The sequence below is a fragment of the Xenopus tropicalis genome, chromosome 5 (genome assembly GCF_000004195.4).
Source record: "Xenopus tropicalis strain Nigerian chromosome 5, UCB_Xtro_10.0, whole genome shotgun sequence".
Classification (NCBI taxonomy): Eukaryota; Metazoa; Chordata; class Amphibia; order Anura; family Pipidae; genus Xenopus; species Xenopus tropicalis.
Window position 1 is genome coordinate 145,453,514 of NC_030681.2, and position 19,969 is coordinate 145,473,482.

Genomic DNA, 19,969 nt, shown 5'->3' on the forward strand with positions numbered 1-19,969 from the left:
TTGGAAGGCATAAGGTTTACAGTTCATAGAAGTCCATTGTGCATTTATTTTTATTATATTGTTTTACCCTCACCATTAGAGGATGAAACAAATGGCACGAATAAGGACCAATTTTAAGGCAGTCTTGGCAGGTAACTGGTTGAGGGATGTATAATTTTCCCTAAGTAGTATGGGAATGAGTTAGATGTTGGACTGAACCAAACAGCAGTAAATTCCTTTATATGGAACCTGGAGTGGATTTCTTGGTACTGTGTGCCCTGCTCTGTCTCCCTGTTGAAGTCAGGTGGTAGCCCTAGGAAGCACGGGCATGCACAGAAGCGGAAACTCTTGCCAAGATAGTCAATTCCTCCCAGAGTTTTCTTTAAAAAAAAGGTTCTTTTTTGCATATATACTCTTTTACGATAAAAGCCAAGAGATCAAATTACAAATAGCAAAATTCATGTTTTTTTTTGCTGTGAGAACTAAATAGATTTATTAGCACCCAGGTTATACATAATGAAAACACAGCAGGTAACTAAGATGCCCATACACGGGCAGATCCGCTCACTTGGCAATGTCGTCAAGCGAGCGGATCTCCTCCCGATAGCCCCACCTACGGGTGGGCGATATCGGGAGAATCCAGGCCCTGGAGCCAAACGATCAAATTATAACGACGGGCATAGTAAAAGTCTGACTAGATTTTCTAACCTGCCGATCGAGATCTGGCCGATTTCAGGCCGGATATCGGTCGGGCAGGCCCATCAGTAGTGCCCATACACAGGCCGATTAGCTGCTCAATCAGTCTAAGGGACCGATATCGGCGGCTAGAATCGGCCCGTGTATGGGGACCTTAAACTGACCAACATGGCCCTATCAAATCAAGATAAGTGAATGACATGGTACAAATTATAGTTGGGGGGCTGTGAGGCTCAGCTATGTAGCTGCATAAGCAGACCCTGCATACATTCGCTGAAGGTGCCAGTGGTTTCCTAGCCTAAGGAAAGCACAATGCTCTGTCCCTGGACTGGATAGCAGTATTTTAGAAATGCATGGTGCAACCACCGTTCTACATATGGGCCCACTAACAACGATGGGAAAGGCCATTGCAATGCTTCAGTCTTTCGAAGTTGAATACATAAGGGAAACTACTCCTTTCCACCGGCCCTGAAAGCTTCCAGCCTAGAATTCTGGGTGGTTAGCGCACTACTCATTAGATCTAGCAGAACCGTTGTTAGGCTGCAGAACACATTTACCTTCAAGTAGGCAGCAATTGGATTACTGATGGGTTCAACCAAGCAAGGCATTCAAACTTATTTTTCTGTAATGGCAAAATGTTTCTTTTTTAGATAAGACTTGAAACACTCAGATTATCAGTTCCTGGGAATGTGCAGGCTATGGACATTGGTTTTTATGGTAACCAGAAAAACATGTCCATACATCTGAGAATCCTGTATCTCACATTAAAGTGGAACTTTGCCTTTAAATTAAATTAGTATGTGGCAGATGGAAGTTATCTAAGCCTCTTATTTTTATGGTTTTGAAATAATAACCCCTCTCTATCTCCAGAGTGAAACTTCAAACGCCATCAGGTATCTAGGGTCAGTGACCCCAGCAATCAAATCTATCCTTACAATAAGATGGCTTTCTACTGTTATTGTTGTTTATTGCTATTCACATTCTCATGGAAATAATGTTCCCAGAAACCAGACAGCTGTTAAAATGTGAAAAAGGACCAATAAAAACAAAGTTATTCCCCTTTTGGTCGATGGCAGACATGGAGATTAGTCGACTGCAATAAATCTGCTCTAATGCGGGTAACTAATCTCCTGAAAGTGCTTTCCTACCAGCATTAATATGAATCTCCAGGGAAGAGACATACAACACAGCGAGGCAACCTTGGGCTACTATGCAAAGAACAGGCGACGGGTATGTTTTCCCACCGGAAATTTATGTAGAAGACCCATGTTAGTGCAGATTTACTGTGTGTGACTATTCTCCACATCTGCCATGGCCTTAAAGCCGACACCACACTGGGCAATGCTGTGTTTTCATTAAGATAAATTTTTTGCTGGGGCAGAGAAAATAGACTCACAGAATATGTGCAATTTCTGAATTTGAGAAGTTACTGTTTTTTTATTTGGTCGCCCCGATATTTCAGCGTTGGATGCCCATGCTGAAATGGCGGGGTGGCCAAGATGAATTTTGCATAGATTTGTTTCAGGCTTGGTACAATCCGCTTCATTGTGTGTGCGTTACTGAAACAAGACCTCTTCAATATCCACCGGTTTGCTGAAGATGCTAAAGCGCTTGTCGGTGGCCAGCCGCTTGGTGACGTCCCTGAGGAACAACCGCAACTCCCGCAACGTGTTCTCCTCGTGATCCTCCATCCTTTGCTTTTCCGCCTCAGACAGCTGTTGGATTTGTGGTGGCAACGCAAGGGGCAGAACTTCCAAAGCTCGCAGTGCTAAGAGAGAGGAGGATACACAGATTAAGGAATGCTACAAGAAAATGGAAAGTTTTACAAGTTTGTGTAGAACATCTACTTTCACAAAAAAAGTGCTAAGCAACGGACAACTTTGCTCTCCACCCACCATTGCTCCCAAAGTTACATAATGACAAGGCCACAAATAACGGAACATTAGTGAACCGGGCTCAGATAGATCATCCACTTCTAACACGTCTCCATAGACATGAAGTATGATCTGAACTTTGGCACAGCGAGTATGTGGTCAAATTCGGCAAAGATCTGCTATTCTAGGTGCTACAGCTAGCTTAAAGTGGCCAATACACGGGCTCATAAAAGCTGCCAATGGGCTGAGTCAGCAGTTTATCTACATCCTGTTGCTTTGAACTGAGGGAAAGATTGCCAAACAAGTGGATCTTTCAGTGTATAACCTTCTTTAATGTCCAAACTATTGGGCTGGAACACTACAGGGGTAAAGAAGTGGATGGAAAGCCCCTTCTGAATATCAGCAGGAAAAGGGGTAAATGCTGATTTACTGCTCTAGATACCCATAAAAATGTATAGCAGGATTACTGCGGCAAAATGCAGTGTTTTGGTTGCCCTTTTGAAAGCCCTCACCAATAATGTATAAAGAAAAGAAGAAAATAACAGTGTGAAATCAATTGATTAAACAAACCACTACAAAGAAATGTGTTTCAATAGTGACAGCGCTCTTTTAAATGGGCGCTTGAACCCAAAAAGCCGGAAAGCTCCGGAGGGAATGTTCTTGTTGCTAAAGCTTCATTGGCAAGTTATGGAGCAAGACTCAAGCACCACAAGAGAAACCTCCAAACCCTTTCATGTGCCTGGAGACAAGCGTGCCTTAGTCTGGATGTTTTCATTTAAGAGTGCATTACATTTTACTGTATGTTGGCGTTAGCTCTGCCTTTAACACCGCGCTGACAGGAAACATATCTGAAATTCTCCACTTGTCCAGATTCCTTTTTCTTGAAGTCTTTCATCTTGAAAGTTTCCACTGCATTTGCCCTGCCTTCCCTCCATATTGTGTGAGAGCCACGGCACCGCTGAGAGACAGGGCTGATTAGCTCCCAGCAAGGTACAAAGGAGAGGAACAGCTGTTATCCATCACAAATGGCTGCGGCTCACTATAAACCTTCCCCTCGCCGGGAATCCGTCAGTAAACTTGTGTCTCCATCTTGCAGCACATGCTGTACAGCAATGGAGACCCTAGAGGAATGGAGGGGCCCGGCTGGCTATCTGGCAGGCCCTCAGTGAATATGCCCTAGGAACCTACAGTTGGTATGAGAGCGGATAAAATCATTGGCTGGTCAAGCCTATAGGGTTTATAAATACAATGGTCGATGTGCAGTTTTCAGCAGCAACCAATAAGTTCTTTTTTTATTTTCTAACCGGCTTAGACTGTACAGAACAAATACCTGATTTTGTTTGTTACTGGCAACTGCACCATTCATTAAAGGGGATCTGTCACAAAAAGTTGCATAATAAAAGTCCTTTGAAGATTAAACATGAAACCCAAATTCTTTTTTAATTAAATCATCCATACCAGTTATAAATGTATTTAAAAATCTGAGCTGTCAATCATATATTGCCTGCCCCGCCTCTATGCCACAGTGGTACAACACTGAGCCAACACAAAACTACTATGTTTCCTTACCAGCTTTCTTGTTCCGCGGAGGAGGTAAGGCTGCCTGATTGAGTATGATGTCCTGAAAAAATTTCGTCCGGTCTTCCTGGTTTGGTCTGTGAATAATAAATACCTCTTCATACTGAATTCGGAATATGCACCTCACCTGGAAAGATGGTGAAAAAGCACAGTTTGACATCCGTTACAGGGAAGTGAATGCAAGGAAACAGGAGACGACAATACTGCAAAGCCCCAAACTAGGGGTATAAATAGGTTAAACAAAAAAAAAAAAACATTATATATATATTATAATTTTTTTTTTTTTCTTTTCCTCTACTGTTTGTTTAGACTACAGACTGCCCCCTAACTCCATTAATTCCCACTTCAAATGGATTGAACAAAGCCATGGGATTTTGACATTTGGAAAGTGGATCTCATTAGCTGTAGGTACATGAATGCTGCAGTTCTTTAAGACCCTCACAGTTTGGCTGAATGAAGACATGTTGCGGCTGGACCCCTGTGACGCTCAGTTAATGGCCAGTAGATCCGGCAGATCCGCTGTACTGGTAGATAGTAACAAGTCTGTATTCTGAACAAGCACTTAATGAGGATAAAATAGCCACTGCTGTTTCTATGAAGAAAAATGGGATTTAGAACAAAGCAAGCTCTAAGCACCCGATTGCCTGGCCAAGGGAAATGACGCAGAAGAGATTTATGGCATAAACACTAACAATCCATATCTAGACATGTAGAGGCATAAAGAAATACCCTACGATAAGATGATCAATACAACACTATGCTTAATTTCCATCCTGGAGGGAAAGTTACCTGTCAGAGAAAAACAAGTCAATCCCCAGTAGCTATAATGGAAAGCCAAGACCAGTGATGTGCCTCCATGACTCTTAAACGCAGTCATTTCTCAGAGCAGGGGTTCTCAAACTTTTTAAGCAGGGGGCCAGTTCATGGTCCCTTTAGACTGTTGGGGGACTGGACTAAAGTCCTCCCCCCGTGTCCTCATACTATGGCCCGCTCCCCACTGCTTCCTTCTGCTCCCACTCTGTGTACACCCGCTACTCGCTGCTTCCTCCCGCTCATAGTGGGGGCCGGGTAAATTACCTTGGGGGGGGCCTTATTTGACCCGCAGGCCGTAGTTTAAAGATGCCTGTCTAAGAGGATGCTGGCCCAGATTGTTGCTATCAGTAATCTATAGAGAGGGACTTTGTGCCAGCAGCAAATGGTTAAGACCAGAAGGCTAAATATAAAAGACTGACAGCCGGTAGTTACCCTTAGTGCCTTTCTGCCAAAAAAAACCTTTTACCACTCAACTGAGTGGCTTCCCAAGCAACAGAAGCATAAAAAAGAGTTGCAAAGAATTTCCAGGGTATTATAATTGCTATTTTCACATTTAGATCAACATTTTTAAAGGAGAAGGAAAGGCTAAATTCACTAGGGTGGGAATTTTGGAATCCCCCTGCCCCAGGGATTGTAACTTTTCTTCATCTCTAATAGTGATCATGTAGACCCATAGGTACAGAATCCCTGCTTTTGTCCAATACATAACTCAACGATTTGTTATTGAGGTGGGAGACCCCTTGCTTACCTCCTCTGGCAGTTCACTGTACAAAGTTTCAGAGGTAGACAGTAGAAAGATTGGAGAGAAAGATGGTATATCTTGTAGGAGCGTCAAGAAAGTAGCTCTCACAGTATCGCTGACTGCGTCCCACCAATCGCCGATATGGGGCATGTAAACAATGCTGGGCACCGTCCTCCGGGCTTCCCGGAACACCTGCAGAGAAAGAAACGGTATTAACACTTGGAGGAATTTGTGCCAATGGGCACGAGGTTAAACCATACATACAAGCCTGCGAAATCACACATATAAAGTATAAAATGCAACAAGAGAAATTTTATAGTTTATATATCTTATTTTATCAGTTTGGCAGTAGAATATCCGGTTATGTCTTTTCATTTAAACACAAATGGGCCAACGAGCACACCAGAGCATCAGACTTTCCCTCCAAGATTTAAACTGGTCTCAGTGTAATTCTTTTAATATTTTCCCTTAAAAATAAATTGCACACAAAAGAGCGTACTGGAAAGTGATTGCATTGTTCTCTGTTTTAGCTTTTTGTGGCGTTTCCAGCTGCGCTGTCCAATTGAAAATCAGTAATGTTTATTTAGGGCCCCAAGGGTTTCCACTGGCTCTGGACCCATACCCCATGCAGCTTATCTAATAACTGGCCCAGTATATTATTTAAAATTGTAGTAATTCATAGGGTTACATTATAGGACATGAAAGCCACCAGAACAAGAGCCTGGGGAAGTTGAAAGAAGGTCCCTTTTAAATCTGACCATTCTGGTGTCCTGAACGGTCCCGGTCAAATATTGAAACTTGCCTGATGGATATCTGGTTAAACTCTGGCCAGACATTAGAGAGGCAGGCCCACTGTGCACCTCTGTATTAGAGCCGGCAGCTATTATCTGCCTGTGTATGGCCACTTTTATATAACCTGGAGGTCTGGTTTGCAGGCCAAGCAACCACGTATTGTGCATTGGATGGCCAACCTACTATTCCATTGGTGTGGATCTGAGGAGCCACTGTGGCTACACAAACCTCACCATATACTGCTGCAACATCCACCTACTACAAAAAAAAAAAATAGACTATATTTTCAGCTTGGGCAGGATTAATGCATTTAGATAGTAATGTAGCATGATACTGAAACTGCCCCAAGGTGCTTTCATTGCCAAGGCACTAACATATCAAATATGGTACAGGTACGAGTTCGGTTATCCAGAAACCCATTACCCAGAAAGTTCCAAATTACAGAAAGGCCATCTCCCATAGATCCCATCTTAATCAAATAACTTACATTTAATAAAAATAAAACAGAATCAAGTACAAAGCACTAACTAAGACAGAACTAATCCTTACTGGAGGCACAATAATGCCACTGGGTTCATTTAATGTTTAAATTATTTTTTAGTAGACAAAGTATGGAGACCCAAAATACAGAAAGACCCTTTATCTGGAAAATCCCAGGTCCCGAGCATTCTGGATAACAGGTCCCATACCATGTAATTAAAGAGGCGTAAAATAGATCAATCTTTAGCAGTGCTGACCCCTTTCCAATAATTATTTCAAGCAGTTCAATGAAATAAAGCAAACAGCAGGTGGTAGACTGTGTTTTTGCCTCTTGTTCGACAACATGGCTGAGCAAACTGGTTTGATCAATGACCCAGTCTGGTGGGTATATAGAGTCACCTAGGCCAACGTTGTCTCTTTGAAGATTCTATCCAGGGTCCTTTATTTATATATTTAATAAGTTGGAGAAGCCATGATTGCTCCCCAAAGAATCTTACATCCTTATGTTTCAACCTCACCATAACAAAAGGGAGAACACTTGCTCAGCTATACCAAGCAATTATTTTTTACTCAGAAGTGACACATTCAACCCAGTAATGTGGATTAAGAAAAACTCACCAGCACACCCTGGCTCCTCCAAAAGAAAAAAACTTTAGCCTGGTGCCCGGTATCAAGAGGGAACGGCACCCTCCAATCCAATCTATGCTGTTACACATTCAACACAGGACAATAAGGATAGCGCATCTGACAGTCAGCCCTTGGGCTTATTGTATTTTGCCTTCAGTGTTACAGGACAGGTTAGACTTATGTTGTACTTCAGTTCTCTTAGAAATCCCCCAAAGGCTCCCTGAATTCATTACACACAGCACAGGTATACTTCTTCAGGTTGACATTAGAAGGGTCATCTAAAACCGCACATGTGATCTCGCTTAAAACCTACAGGTATGGCATCTGTTTTCTTGAAACCCATTATCCATAAAGCTTCAGAAAGGCCTATACGCTCTATTTTAATCAAATTCTAATTTCTTAAAAATGATTTCCTTCTTCTCTGTAATAACAGTACTTTGCAGCTGAGCCCATCCGAGCTATAATGAATCCTATATGCCTCATTTTATATTAATGTTATTGCAGGCAAAACAATCCTATTGGGTTTAGTTGAGATTTTCATTCATTTTTTAGAAGACTTAAACTATGTTTATCCAAATAACAGAAAGATCTCATTTGGAAAAGTCCAGCTCCCAAGGATTCTGCATAACAGGTCCCAAAGCTGTAGCATCTACTGTGTTTATTTTGATGAATCAGGAACAACCACAGACTGTGCTTCTTGTGTGCCGCGAAATCCATTAAATTCTGGGGAAAATGCTACATTGTGAATTAAAAACCCATGTTCCGTGAGGGAAGGGGTGTGGTTGGCTATTTGGTAGCCCCAAGGTGGACTGACAGCCTACAGGAGGTTTTGTATGGTAGTACACCTGGGTTTTATGCATCCAAAACTTGCCTCCAAGTCAGGAATTCAAAAATAAGCACTTGCTTTGAGGCCCCTGGGAGCAACACACAAGGGGTTGGTGATCAACATGTTACTCCTGAGCCACTGGTTGGGGATCCCTGTTCTAGACCAGGGGTCCCCAATCTCTTACTTGTGAGCCACAGTCAAATGTAAAAAGACTTGGAGAGCAACACAAGCACCATAAAAGTTCATGGAGGAGCCAAATAAGGGTTGTGATTGGCTATTAGGGGCCTCTATGCACCCTATCAGCTTACAGGGGCTTTATTTGGTAGGAAATCTTGTTTTTATTCAACCAAAACTTGTCCCCAAGTCAGGAATTCAAAAATAACTCCCTGGTTTGGGGGCACTGGGAGCAACACCCAAGGGGTTGGGGAGCAACATGTTGTCCCCGAGTCACTGGTTGGAGATCATTGCCATAGACTAATCTATATAGAAGTTGTGGCCCTGGCTACAGTAACAAATAATCAAGTGAAAACATTAAGGACTATTCTCAAGTTAAGCTTTTATCAGTACTGTTGTGTTAATATACCAGCTGTTATAAATTCTACCCCTATGACTGTGCCCACTTGGCAGTGAGGCTCTTTCATTTCCTGCCCCCTGCCTGTAAATAAGCTGTGGGACTCCTGTGAGTTATATTAGACAAGCCAAGTAACCTGAGTGAACTACAAACAAATTATAATAAAGACTGTTATTATGAGATACATTTGGTTCCCCCCCAGAGTTACAGACATATCTGCCGTTGGTCACCCAGAGAGTAATTAGGCCTAACTGTGACTCAGGCACGTTTAGATGCAGTTTTTACATCAACACAGCTCTGGACTTAGTATTGCAAGTCAATTTCTTCCTTCGCTAGATTCGTGCCGGCTGCCCTCTGTGGCTGGCTGCTTTAATTAGAATAGTGAGCGCTGCGAGGGCACGGGCAAGACTCTCCTACTGCTTCTGTCCTTATCAGTGGGTCTGAGCTCCCTGGCGATTGAACAGTAAAGGAAAGGGCAATTAGTGTCTTCAAATTGCAGTCCCTTTCCATGCAATGCCTAAATTGTACTGGCCATAAAGATCCCCGAGATTGATTTCCCATTGACTCTCAGTAACATCTGCTGGGAAGAAAGAAATGGCATTAACACCAAGACTGACAGCACTCTAATTGCACTGAAAACATTAGATCGTTAGTCGTCTTCTTTTCTACAACGTTCCCATAATATAAATTCCCTCATTTACTTTATGCCTACTTAACCATGCTCAATACAGTAAATTTATTATTTCTTATCGGGTCTGCCTTATTAATTACACAGTGTCACAGTACATGTAATGCAATACTGAAGCTGCTTAAAATATTGGAAATCACTCTACAAAGATTACATTTAATGTTTATGATATGAGCAGTTTTACACTTAATATATTTTTTTTTCTCATAGCAGCTATAAGCACTGATGGACAGTTTTCACGTTTCCTTCTCCACTTTAAAGAGTTCCAATAAGCAGAGTTGTACAAATCAGCTGAGAAGCCTCTATATAAACAAACCCATCCCTTCTGACCAGCTGCAAAGGCTTCTCGGTGGGCTGATTTGCTTGACTTTGCTCACTGGGACCAGGAAATAGAACATGACCTCAGATTTATTTCTTTTTTTTTTTTTTTAATTATTTCCCTGTTTATTGATAAGAAAAACCATACTATTTCCTTAATTATAATTAATGGTAAAACATATGTTCAAGAACCTGCCCCGCTGTATGTCTTTCTCTATAGACTTACATACTGTATATTTTTATAAAGTTTCTGGGAAGGACTCCATTAGACAGGTTCGACACTTGATAAAGAGGTCCTTTCCTAAAAGCTTCTACTGGTTATCATTATTTATTATTTATAGTTTTTGAATGATTTGCCTTATTTTCCAACTTCGCAGCTTTCAAATGGGGGTCACTGACCCCAGCAGCCAAAAACTATTGCTCTGCTAAGGCCACAGTTTTACTGCTACTTTTTATTATTTATTTTGCTATTCAAGTCCTCTCCTATTAATATACCAGATTCTCACTCAAATCCCTCCCTGGTTGCTAAGGTCATTTGGACCCTAGCAACCAGATTGCTGCTGAAACTTCAAACTGGAGAGCTGCAAAACAAAATTACATATAATTAAAAAACTACAACTAATAAAAAAATGAAGCCCAAATGCTCTCTGAGCAGTCCAGTGTCTAAAATTTGCTTGTTCTATGGTTGCACTGTTTCCAAAAAATGGTGAATTTTGAATGGCTGCTTTTCCCTAATATGAACACTTGCACATCCACCAATCCAGGCAACTGTGAAGGATGGAAGAAAGGACGTAACAAAGTTGCAGGTGTGTATATAAAGGTTTATACTGTATCCTTCAGTTCAGTCCAATGTCAATTTTAAAATCTGCATCATCATTGTAACAAGATTTGACATAACCACATAGTAAAAAAAAAGTTAGGGAAAAAAAATAAAGAACAGTATTTTAAATCAAGGCTGCAGGCTGAGTTATACAGGAAATCTGAGTATCACTCATGTATTATAAGGGATAATGTACCCCCTACTGTAAATGATAAGGATATTAGCAGTCACTGAGGGGTTCTGTGCCCATATAAAGGCACAAGGCTGCAGGCTGAGTTATACAGGGAACTCTGAGTATCACTCATGTATTATAAGGGATAATGTACCCCCTACTGTAAATGATAAGGATATTAGCAGTCACTGAGGGGTTCTGTGCCCATATAAAGGCACAAGGCTGCAGGCTGAGTAATTGTACATAAGTCATGCAAGTGGTTCCTAATAGCCACATACTGTACAGCTAATTCATGGATCTTGTGAATAAAGTTGCAGGCAGACATAACCACTTATATAACGCTAATTAGGTAAATGCTAATTAACATGTAATTACCTATAATTACCCATTTTTTCTGCTATAGCTTTCTTGCTCAAACGTGTGTTGTACTTTTGTTGGTTTCTAAGTTGAATATTTAATCTATTTAAGAGAACTAAGATGTAGGAAAGCAATGTTCTGCATTATGCCCTGAGCTTCTGTACCAGCCTAAGGCCCCCATCACTCTTTACAAATGAAGAAGATCTGGGCCCCTTGCTCCCTCACTTTCTGTTAATGTTGTGGTGATTTTCAACAGCCCCTAAGCTTCGCTTCTCAACAGCAGCCCAGAGCTCACTGAGCATGTGCAGAGCCACTGACACACAAAAGATGGCCTAAGAAGGTCCAAGATGGAGAGTTGCTACGTTAATGGATTTTTATGTTACATAGTGATCCTTCTTAGTTATTCCTCCTCAAATCAAAAGGCCAAGTCTAAGGAAATTTTAAAATTTTAAAAGCTCAGCAAAAGTGCACAAAACCCGAATCTAAATTACATGCCATTAACTAGATTAAAAATAAAAAATAAATAAAACAATAAATGTTTCAAACAGGAGGATTAAACCAAAGCAAATACCATTTCCCATAATACAATAACTATTATTTCATCAGGTGTAATAAAGAAGTGGCAGATATAGAAATTAAAAAAAAAAAAATTTCAGAAGCGGTGGTGTGACTTAATGATTGAGGTGACGCAGAAGAACAAAAACAAACAAAAAAAAAAATCTATATAATTAAATGGAGGAATCAGACACAATTAAGAGGCTGCCGGAAAGAGAGCTCTAACTCCTTTGTATGAAGTGGAAGGATACTCACCTAATGGGAGTCTTGGATTGGTGGATGTGCAAGGTGAGGCAGTTAAGAGATATACTGTTACAAAGAAAAAGAAAGACAGTGCCCACATTACTGAACAAATCCATTCACTAAGCCTCTCGTGGGCCGAGCAGCAGTCTCGCAGCAGCTATGAGACAACGTGGTCTCGAGTCGGTAAAGATAAAGCAAAGCCTAGAGAGATTGGCCTGACAGGTAGCGATACAAACAGATACAGAGAGAGTGTTTTCATGAAGAGTCAGACAGGTCTGAGTCTATTGAATTTTATAGTCATCAATATCCTGAAGTTTGTGGTGAAGTTATTATTATTAACATTTATTTATAAAGCGCCAACATATGCCGCAGTGCTGTACAATAAGTGGGTTTCATACATTGGACATACAGAGTAACATATAAAGCAATCAGTAACCGATACAAGAGGGGAAGAGAGCCCTGCCCAAAAGAGCTTACAATCTACAAGGAGACATACAGAGTAACATATAAAGCAACCAATAACCGATACAAGAGGTGAAGAGGGCCCTGCCCAAAAGAGCTTACAATCTACAAATCTAAGTTCTGAAGATACTTCTTTTGTACCAGTGAGTTTGCTATGTGTATACATGCCCAGAAGTGGTCAGGCAGTTTGGTGGATCTTAATGGATGGTAGGTCTGTCCAAGTTGCACAGTGAATGTACTGGGGCCCTTTTTGGCACGTGCATGGTGTTTCCACAGATGGAGCCATTACTCCTCGCTTCTCATATCTGCCTGGAAGCCTTTGGCTCATAAGAACAAATCTAAGCTACTAAGTATTATGCATGGAAGGCCAAACGATAAAATCTCACCTTTCAGTTTCCAGTGTATAAACATTTTAATGGGAAACACCTGATAAGATGCCCAACCCACTCCCTCAACCTGCCCCGAATGGCACAGCTAAACTTTGGTATTCTGAGTAGCGCAAAGAGCTTTCCATTGGCAACTCCTATTGTTCGAAGTGGTAGTCGCCTCCGAAGAGAGGTCTGTCTCGGGCAACTGAACCGCTTTGTGGGTTCTTACCATAAAGGGGTGGTTTACCTTTATTACAGTTTTGACATTTTTGCATATCTGTGATCTGATTGGCTGGCGGGCTTCTGCCAATAGGATAAAGGGGTGGGTATAGTATGGGTATAAGCATTGCCTGCCCCTCCCTACAATGTAAGACCCCCGGTTGGCACAGCAACAAGACTTTATGCAGCACAAGCTATTTTGAAAACGATCCATTTTTATTTTTAATTAAAGCAAATTGCAAATATGATTTTATGACTATTTATATAGTTCCAAAGTTGAGTAACTTCTTTATAGGATTTCACACTAGACAAGTGAGTCTAAAAATATTTTGCACAGCTATTACGCACAGACAGCCCTGGGCACATAATAAAGTTTGAATACAGTAGCATCGTTGCCACTGTTACCATAAAGCAATGCAGTGCTGTTGTTTGCTTGTATACAGGATGCCTAATGTAATGGCTTGTTAGCAACACCTTCAAGCTATAATTTAATTAGTAAACTGCTTTTACTTACAGATCCTGAGTAAATAACTAGCCTGGAATCAAATCGGCGCACACAAACTTGCATTCATTACAGACCTAACCACTTTTGAGGCTCTTAATTAGGAAGTGAGAAAAACCAATAGTCATTTTTTCCTCCTCGCAGCTCCCATGCAGAGAGGTTACAGCACACAAGGATTTGTTATAATGATGGCAATGCACAGACACTCGGGGTTCTGTAACCAATGGAAATATTCTATTGGCAGTGTGGTGGCCTAATAATGTTCCACCGCTATTCAGCTAATGGATTCCTGCAAACAGAGAGACATCACATTGCTGTCACATTGCTGTGAAATAACAGGAGAGGGGAATGAAAACTCATCAGTCAAAGCAGCATTAATCCAGGGCCCCCAGCTTGGAGAGTATGTAGGGAATAGTATAAAGCACACATCATAGGCGGATATATCACATATGCCCAACATGCAGCCCCCCAACAACAGAGAACAACTGTGCAGTTCAATGCAGTGGGGGGGGCTGAAAGTTGGCTAACTCTGGTTTTTACTATTCCCCTGACTCTCTCCAGGGGCAGACCCCCAGCCTCTGTGTATTGCCAGAGCCGCCTCGGACGCTTAAAGAATTGAAAATAGACAGAGCATATATTTTTTTTGTAACACACAAGTCGTTGACCGGTTTACTTCATTTTTGGAAGTGGGGTAAAAACCAGCATTAACGTTGCGGAAATTGGGAACACTGGATTAAACCGTTCTATGGATTATAATGATCAGAAAAACTACAAATATAGAAAAAAAGTAACATTTTAAAATTGTAACTTACTTGGTTGATTTATATTCAAATAAAGGTGCAAAGCTGCAGGGATAATGTACCCCCCTACTGTAAATGATAAGGATATTAGAAGTCACTGAGGGGTTCTGTGCCCATATAAAGACACAAGGCTGCAGGCTGAGTTATACAGGGAACTCTGAGTATCACTCATGTATTATAAGGGATAATGTACCCCCTACTGTAAATGATAAGGATATTAGAAGTCACTGAGGGGTTCTGTGCCCATATAAAGGCACAAGGCTGCAGGCTGAGTTACACGACGTGCTATAACTCATGTATTATAAGGAAACCGCCAATTGTAAAATATAAGAAACAAAGTATCCACTTATACATATATTTATACAATAGGTTATTATAACAAAGCACCTCTGTTGGTATATAAAGAGAAACAAACTGCAGAATAAGCTACACAGGCCGTTGAACTCCAAGGTGACTAAATGTACGAATAGAGGCACATTATTCATTGTTAATAACTACAGAAACAAGTGACAGCACTAGGCATAAAGAACAATTTTAAGTAAATTTTAACCGGTTATTTATGGATTTGTGTATTGTATACAAAATATTGTGTTGCCTATTATACAAGTCAAAGTGGAGCTCCATGAAACAGAGTATGTGACCTCGATAAGTACCTTTAAAAGCATATATAATAAAGTACATAACCTGTACTATATAAAAGCACTGGGAAAGTTAATTCATGAAAATAAAACTGAAATGCAAATAGTAACAAAATATGAAATCGCTGGCAAACATCTATAAAATAAAAATAAATAACTTTATAAAAATATTTTTTTCATATTTCTGGGCAAACATGTCTGCAATACTGGGCAAAGCCTTAAAGGAACAGTAACACCAAGAATTGAAAATATAATGTACTGCTGCCCTGCACTGCTGAAAGTTGTGTGTTTGCCTTAAAAACTCTATAAATACTGGCTGAGTAGCCATGGGGGCAGCCATTTAAGCTGAAAAAAAGGAGAAAAGGCACAGGTTACATAGCAACTAACAGATAAGCTCTGTGGAATACAATGGTGTTTTATCGGTTATCTGCTATGTAACCTGTGTCTTTTCTCCAGCTTGAATGGCTGCCCCCGGGGCTACACAGCGGGGTATTTATAGAAACTATAGTAGGGTTTCTGTAGCAAACACCCCAGCTGTACCAGTGCAGGTATGGCTGCCCCCGGGGCTACACATCGGGGTATTTATAGAAACTATAGTAGGGTTTCTGTAGCAAACACCCCAGCTGTACCAGTGCAGGAATGGCTGCCCCCGGGGCTACACAGCGGGGTATTTATAGAAACTATAGTAGGGTTTCTGTAGCAAACACCCCAGCTGTACCAGTGCAGGAATGGCTGCCCCCGGGGCTACACAGCGGGGTATTTATATAAACTATAGTAGGGTTTCTGTAGCAAACACCCCAGCTGTACCAGTGCAGGAATGGCTGCCTCCGGGGCTACACAGCAGGGTATTTATATAAACTATAGTAGGGTTTCTGTAGCAAACACCCCAGCTGTACCAGTGCAGGAATGGCTGCCCCTGGGGCATTTATAGAAACTATAGTAGGGTTTCTGTAGCAAACACCCCAGCTGTACCAGTGCAGGAATGGCTGCCTCCGGGGCTACACAGCGGGGTATTTATATAAACTATAGTAGGGTTTCTGTAGCAAACACCCCAGCTGTACCAGTGCAGGAATGGCTGCCCATTTAAGTAATATGGGGGGAAAATTTATTTAGGTAGTTATGGGCAGAGAAATACATTGAAAGAGCATTTGCACCTCACAGTGTTGGACAAAATTTGAGCATCACCTATGAATGTATGTAGAAGTGACACTTACCTGTGCGCAGGACTCCTCAGGAGTTTTAGCACTGACAGAATAAAGTGTCGGCAGATCCAATCTGTGCACAGAAAACTTTTCAAGAGTGTGCAGCACAGCTGGAGCAAGGTGCGAGGTTTGACCTGAGCCGGGCTCGCCGGACAGCAGAAGCCTGGGCCGATAGGAAGTCGGCTGGTAACAAGCTGACCTGCAAGAGAAACATTATCAGTTGAAGTGTACGAGAGCAATACAAATTGTCATGACCCCGTGGCGATGCCACGCCTTACCACAGAAACCTGTGCACCATTTATCAAACAAGCCCTGCCTCACTGGCTAATTTTGGTGATCCTGCACATTAATACATGACTAAAAGTGGCCATACACGTGTAGATTTTTAAAAGATCTTTTTGTTTTCATAAAAGTGATATTTTTTTTTTCATCATCATCATCATCATCACCATCGGTCGCACGAAAGATAGTCAGATCCGCCACTAACCTTCAGGGCTGAAACAGGCAGATAAGGAGGTAGAAACAATAGGATTTCTACCTCCTTCTGCCGATTCAGCCCTGATGGCAGATTTTGGTCAGGTGCCTTCTATAACGCCCAATCAAAATCTTTTAACTGGCCTGATCGGCGAGTCGACCGACCTGCGATATCGGTCGACTCGCCGACTTGCCATACACGCACCGAATATCGTACAAAACGAGGTTTCGTACAATATTATCGGTGTGTGTATGGCCAGCTTTACTATTGAGTGCTATTCTGATACCTACTGGGAGCTGCTATCTTGCTCCCTTCCCATTGTTCTGCTGATCGGCTGCTGGGAGGGAGGGGGGGGGATATCACTCCAACTTGCAGCGCAGCAGTAAAGTTTGACTGAAGTTTATTAGCGAACAGGTCACATGGCTGTGGCACCCTGGGAAATGAAGAATATGGCTAACCCCATGTGACATTTAAAAATTAAATATAAAAAAATCTGTTTGTGTTTATGAAAAACAGATTACAATGCAGGATTCTGCTGGAGAAGCTCTATTAACTGATGGGTTTTGAAAACAACATGTTTTTTCCTTCTGTTCTGTCCATAATTCGACAACTTTGTCGGATCACACTGAAATTGTTACGTGTATGGCCAGCTAATGCATGGCTGATTATTAACTACAGATTTAATAGCCTTTCCTCACTTTCCTTCCTACTTTGGCAGCTGCCTAGGCTGCGACAGTAATGGAACATAATCATCTAGAACTCACATGGTAAAGTGGAGGAAGGGTTTGTGGAGAGCAGCTGGCTGTTTCTTTGGTGATCCTGAGGCACAACTCACATCAAATATTGATAAAGTGTTCTCATCTTCACAATCGTCTAGCAGGAGGCTTGCAGCATCTGAATAGGACACGGGGAGAAATCAGATTCACCTCTTGAAGAAAATATTAGATGGGAATGAATAAAAATTGCAGGTATTAAAATGGTGACGTCATGATTGAGCCACTAAAGCTCAAACGTCCCTGCTGAATTGTGCTCAGTACAGGCAATACCCACTGTATGTCTCTGGACATACAGCGACATACTTATATTCTTGGTAGAGTAATCCAGCTAATGTGACGTAACAGAAATTACTAATCGGACTTGACATACTATTTATTTCTCTTGTACATGTAATAAACATCTTTACTCTGAAGCACAAGTCCTGGTACTTAAGAGCTGACAGGTTGTTGCAGGTAGCTTAAAGGAAAACTATACCCCAAACAATGAGGGTCTCTATAAAAATATATTGCATAAACAGCTCATAAGTAAAACCCTGCTTCATCTAAATAAACCATTTTCAGAAAAATATACTTTTTTTTTTAGTAGTATGTGCCATTGGGTAATCCTATATAGAAAACTGCCATTAGAAGAATTAAGGGCCGCCCCCTGGGATCATAGGATTCACAGTGCACACAAACAAGCCAAGGCACACATACATGCTAGGCCCCATCAGCCAATGAATGAGCAGAGTTCTGCCTTTTACTCCCACACTACTTCCTGTTACAGTTAGAGCTGCATCACTTCCTGTCAGCTGATCTCTGAGGGAGCACACAGCCCTTCACTAAATGGCAGCTCAAGGGAAAGGATGTAAAAGGACAATATTTACTGATATATTTCAGTTTGGCGAGATTCTTTAATAGGTCACTTAACATAATATAAACGGTTTATTAAGTATTCATTCAGGGGGTATAGTTTACCTTTAAAAGGGTGACTGGCATTTCTCTACAGGTGAAGCAAATACCTGGTGTGCAGAGGGCCCACTGCAATAACTACACTCCCCAATATGTCCCCACAACTACAGTGGCAGAGTAGCACAGCAGGACTGGGGGCCCACCACATATGGCCACTTGGACTTCCTGACTTAACTGTTTGGTGGTGATTGCTGAAAAGATGATGAAGCCAGGAACAAATTAATTTCAACTAAACCATCTTTTATCTTATGTGCTATGAAACCCCCTGCCCGGCCAATTGTGGATAACTATCCTTGGATCGGCGTAAATACGTCACTGGAGAAAATACCTAGTGGGACATAGGCCTTAAAAACAACTGGATAGAAATACTGAAAAGCTGAACAACCCACCATCTTTCTTGTTGTTTTGGCTGAACTCGGCATGTGGGAACACTTTGTGCAAGACGCGCAGTATGTCGGAAAATGTCCTTTCTAACAGTGGCCTTATAACCGGAGAAAGGGAGTGCCCAGGAGACATCACAGCGCGTTGAGAAGCAGGCACAATGTTTTTCATTGCATGGTAAAAATCGTGGGCACCGAGAACAACTGAAGAAATGTCCAGTTGTAGCTTCTGGCTGCTGGCATAAATCTGTGGGTAGCGCCGGCGAAGGGCGATCAAGGCAGCCTCAGTGCAAAGTGCTTTAATGTCAGCTCCACAATAGCCTGGCAAAGGGGACAAAGCAAAGCTATTACAATAGGTGGCCCATAAACTTCATTAAGGCAATTAATGATCCAGGACACTATAGACATTTTTATTTTGTAATGGGTTAATCCGTATAAGTTGCATAAAGAGCATGGCAGCAGATTTTGCATTGGGCCTCTGGTGCTATTTTGTTTTCCCCCCCTGAAGTCCTGTGATTGCATAGGTTTGGAGGCAGGAATGTTTGCTTCAAAACCTCTCTTTGCTTTCCTATGTAACCAGAAGAGATCATTTGGGAGAATGAGAGAGACGACAATGATTTCCACATGCCTCTAATTGGTCGGGCTAGCTGTTCCCCATATGATGGACTGCTTTTAATTATCAGCGCTTTAAAGCTTCCAACACATTTTCCTTATGTAACATCTAGGAAACAAACTGGAAAGAAAGCGTATATAAACCTTGCCACTTCTTGAAACCTGTATTATGTCCATTACCCAAGAGCCAGGACATTTGGGTGGGTCAGGCTCTGAGGTAAGCAGAAAAGAATGGCAGTCATGTTTGCAGCCAACTCCTTCACTCGTGTTGAACAGAAGTAGATTTTAAGACATTTATTTCTCCACCTTAGCGCATTGTAACTAGCATTTGCCCATCATTTATTTTAATAGGGTTACAAAGCCAAAAGTTTTGTATGACCTAATAAAAGGAGAAGGAAAGCTACAATCACTGGGGGGTGCCAAAATGTTAGGTACCCCCCAGCGATTGTAATT

At 41.6% G+C, this 19,969-nt stretch overlaps 1 protein-coding gene across 2 annotated transcripts in view; it reads right to left on the reverse strand.

The window, feature by feature from the left end:
* The window catches only part of atad2b (ATPase family, AAA domain containing 2B), a 78,181-nt gene that overhangs the window by 22,543 nt on the left and 35,669 nt on the right, over window positions 1–19,969 (reverse strand). Inside the window, exons 16-21 of one of the 2 annotated variants that reach the window (XM_004918187.4) lie at window positions 18,914–19,225; window positions 17,562–17,691; window positions 16,335–16,521; window positions 5,689–5,874; window positions 4,119–4,254; window positions 2,262–2,443 (exon numbers count right to left, since the gene is read on the reverse strand). In XM_004918187.4, the coding sequence (XP_004918244.1) occupies window positions 2,262–2,443; window positions 4,119–4,254; window positions 5,689–5,874; window positions 16,335–16,521; window positions 17,562–17,691; window positions 18,914–19,225 (1,133 nt within the window). Of the gene's footprint in view, window positions 1–2,246; window positions 2,444–4,118; window positions 4,255–5,688; window positions 5,875–16,334; window positions 16,522–17,561; window positions 17,692–18,913; window positions 19,226–19,969 lie in introns of both variants that reach the window. The other variant, XM_002935984.5, reaches the window with a different exon arrangement.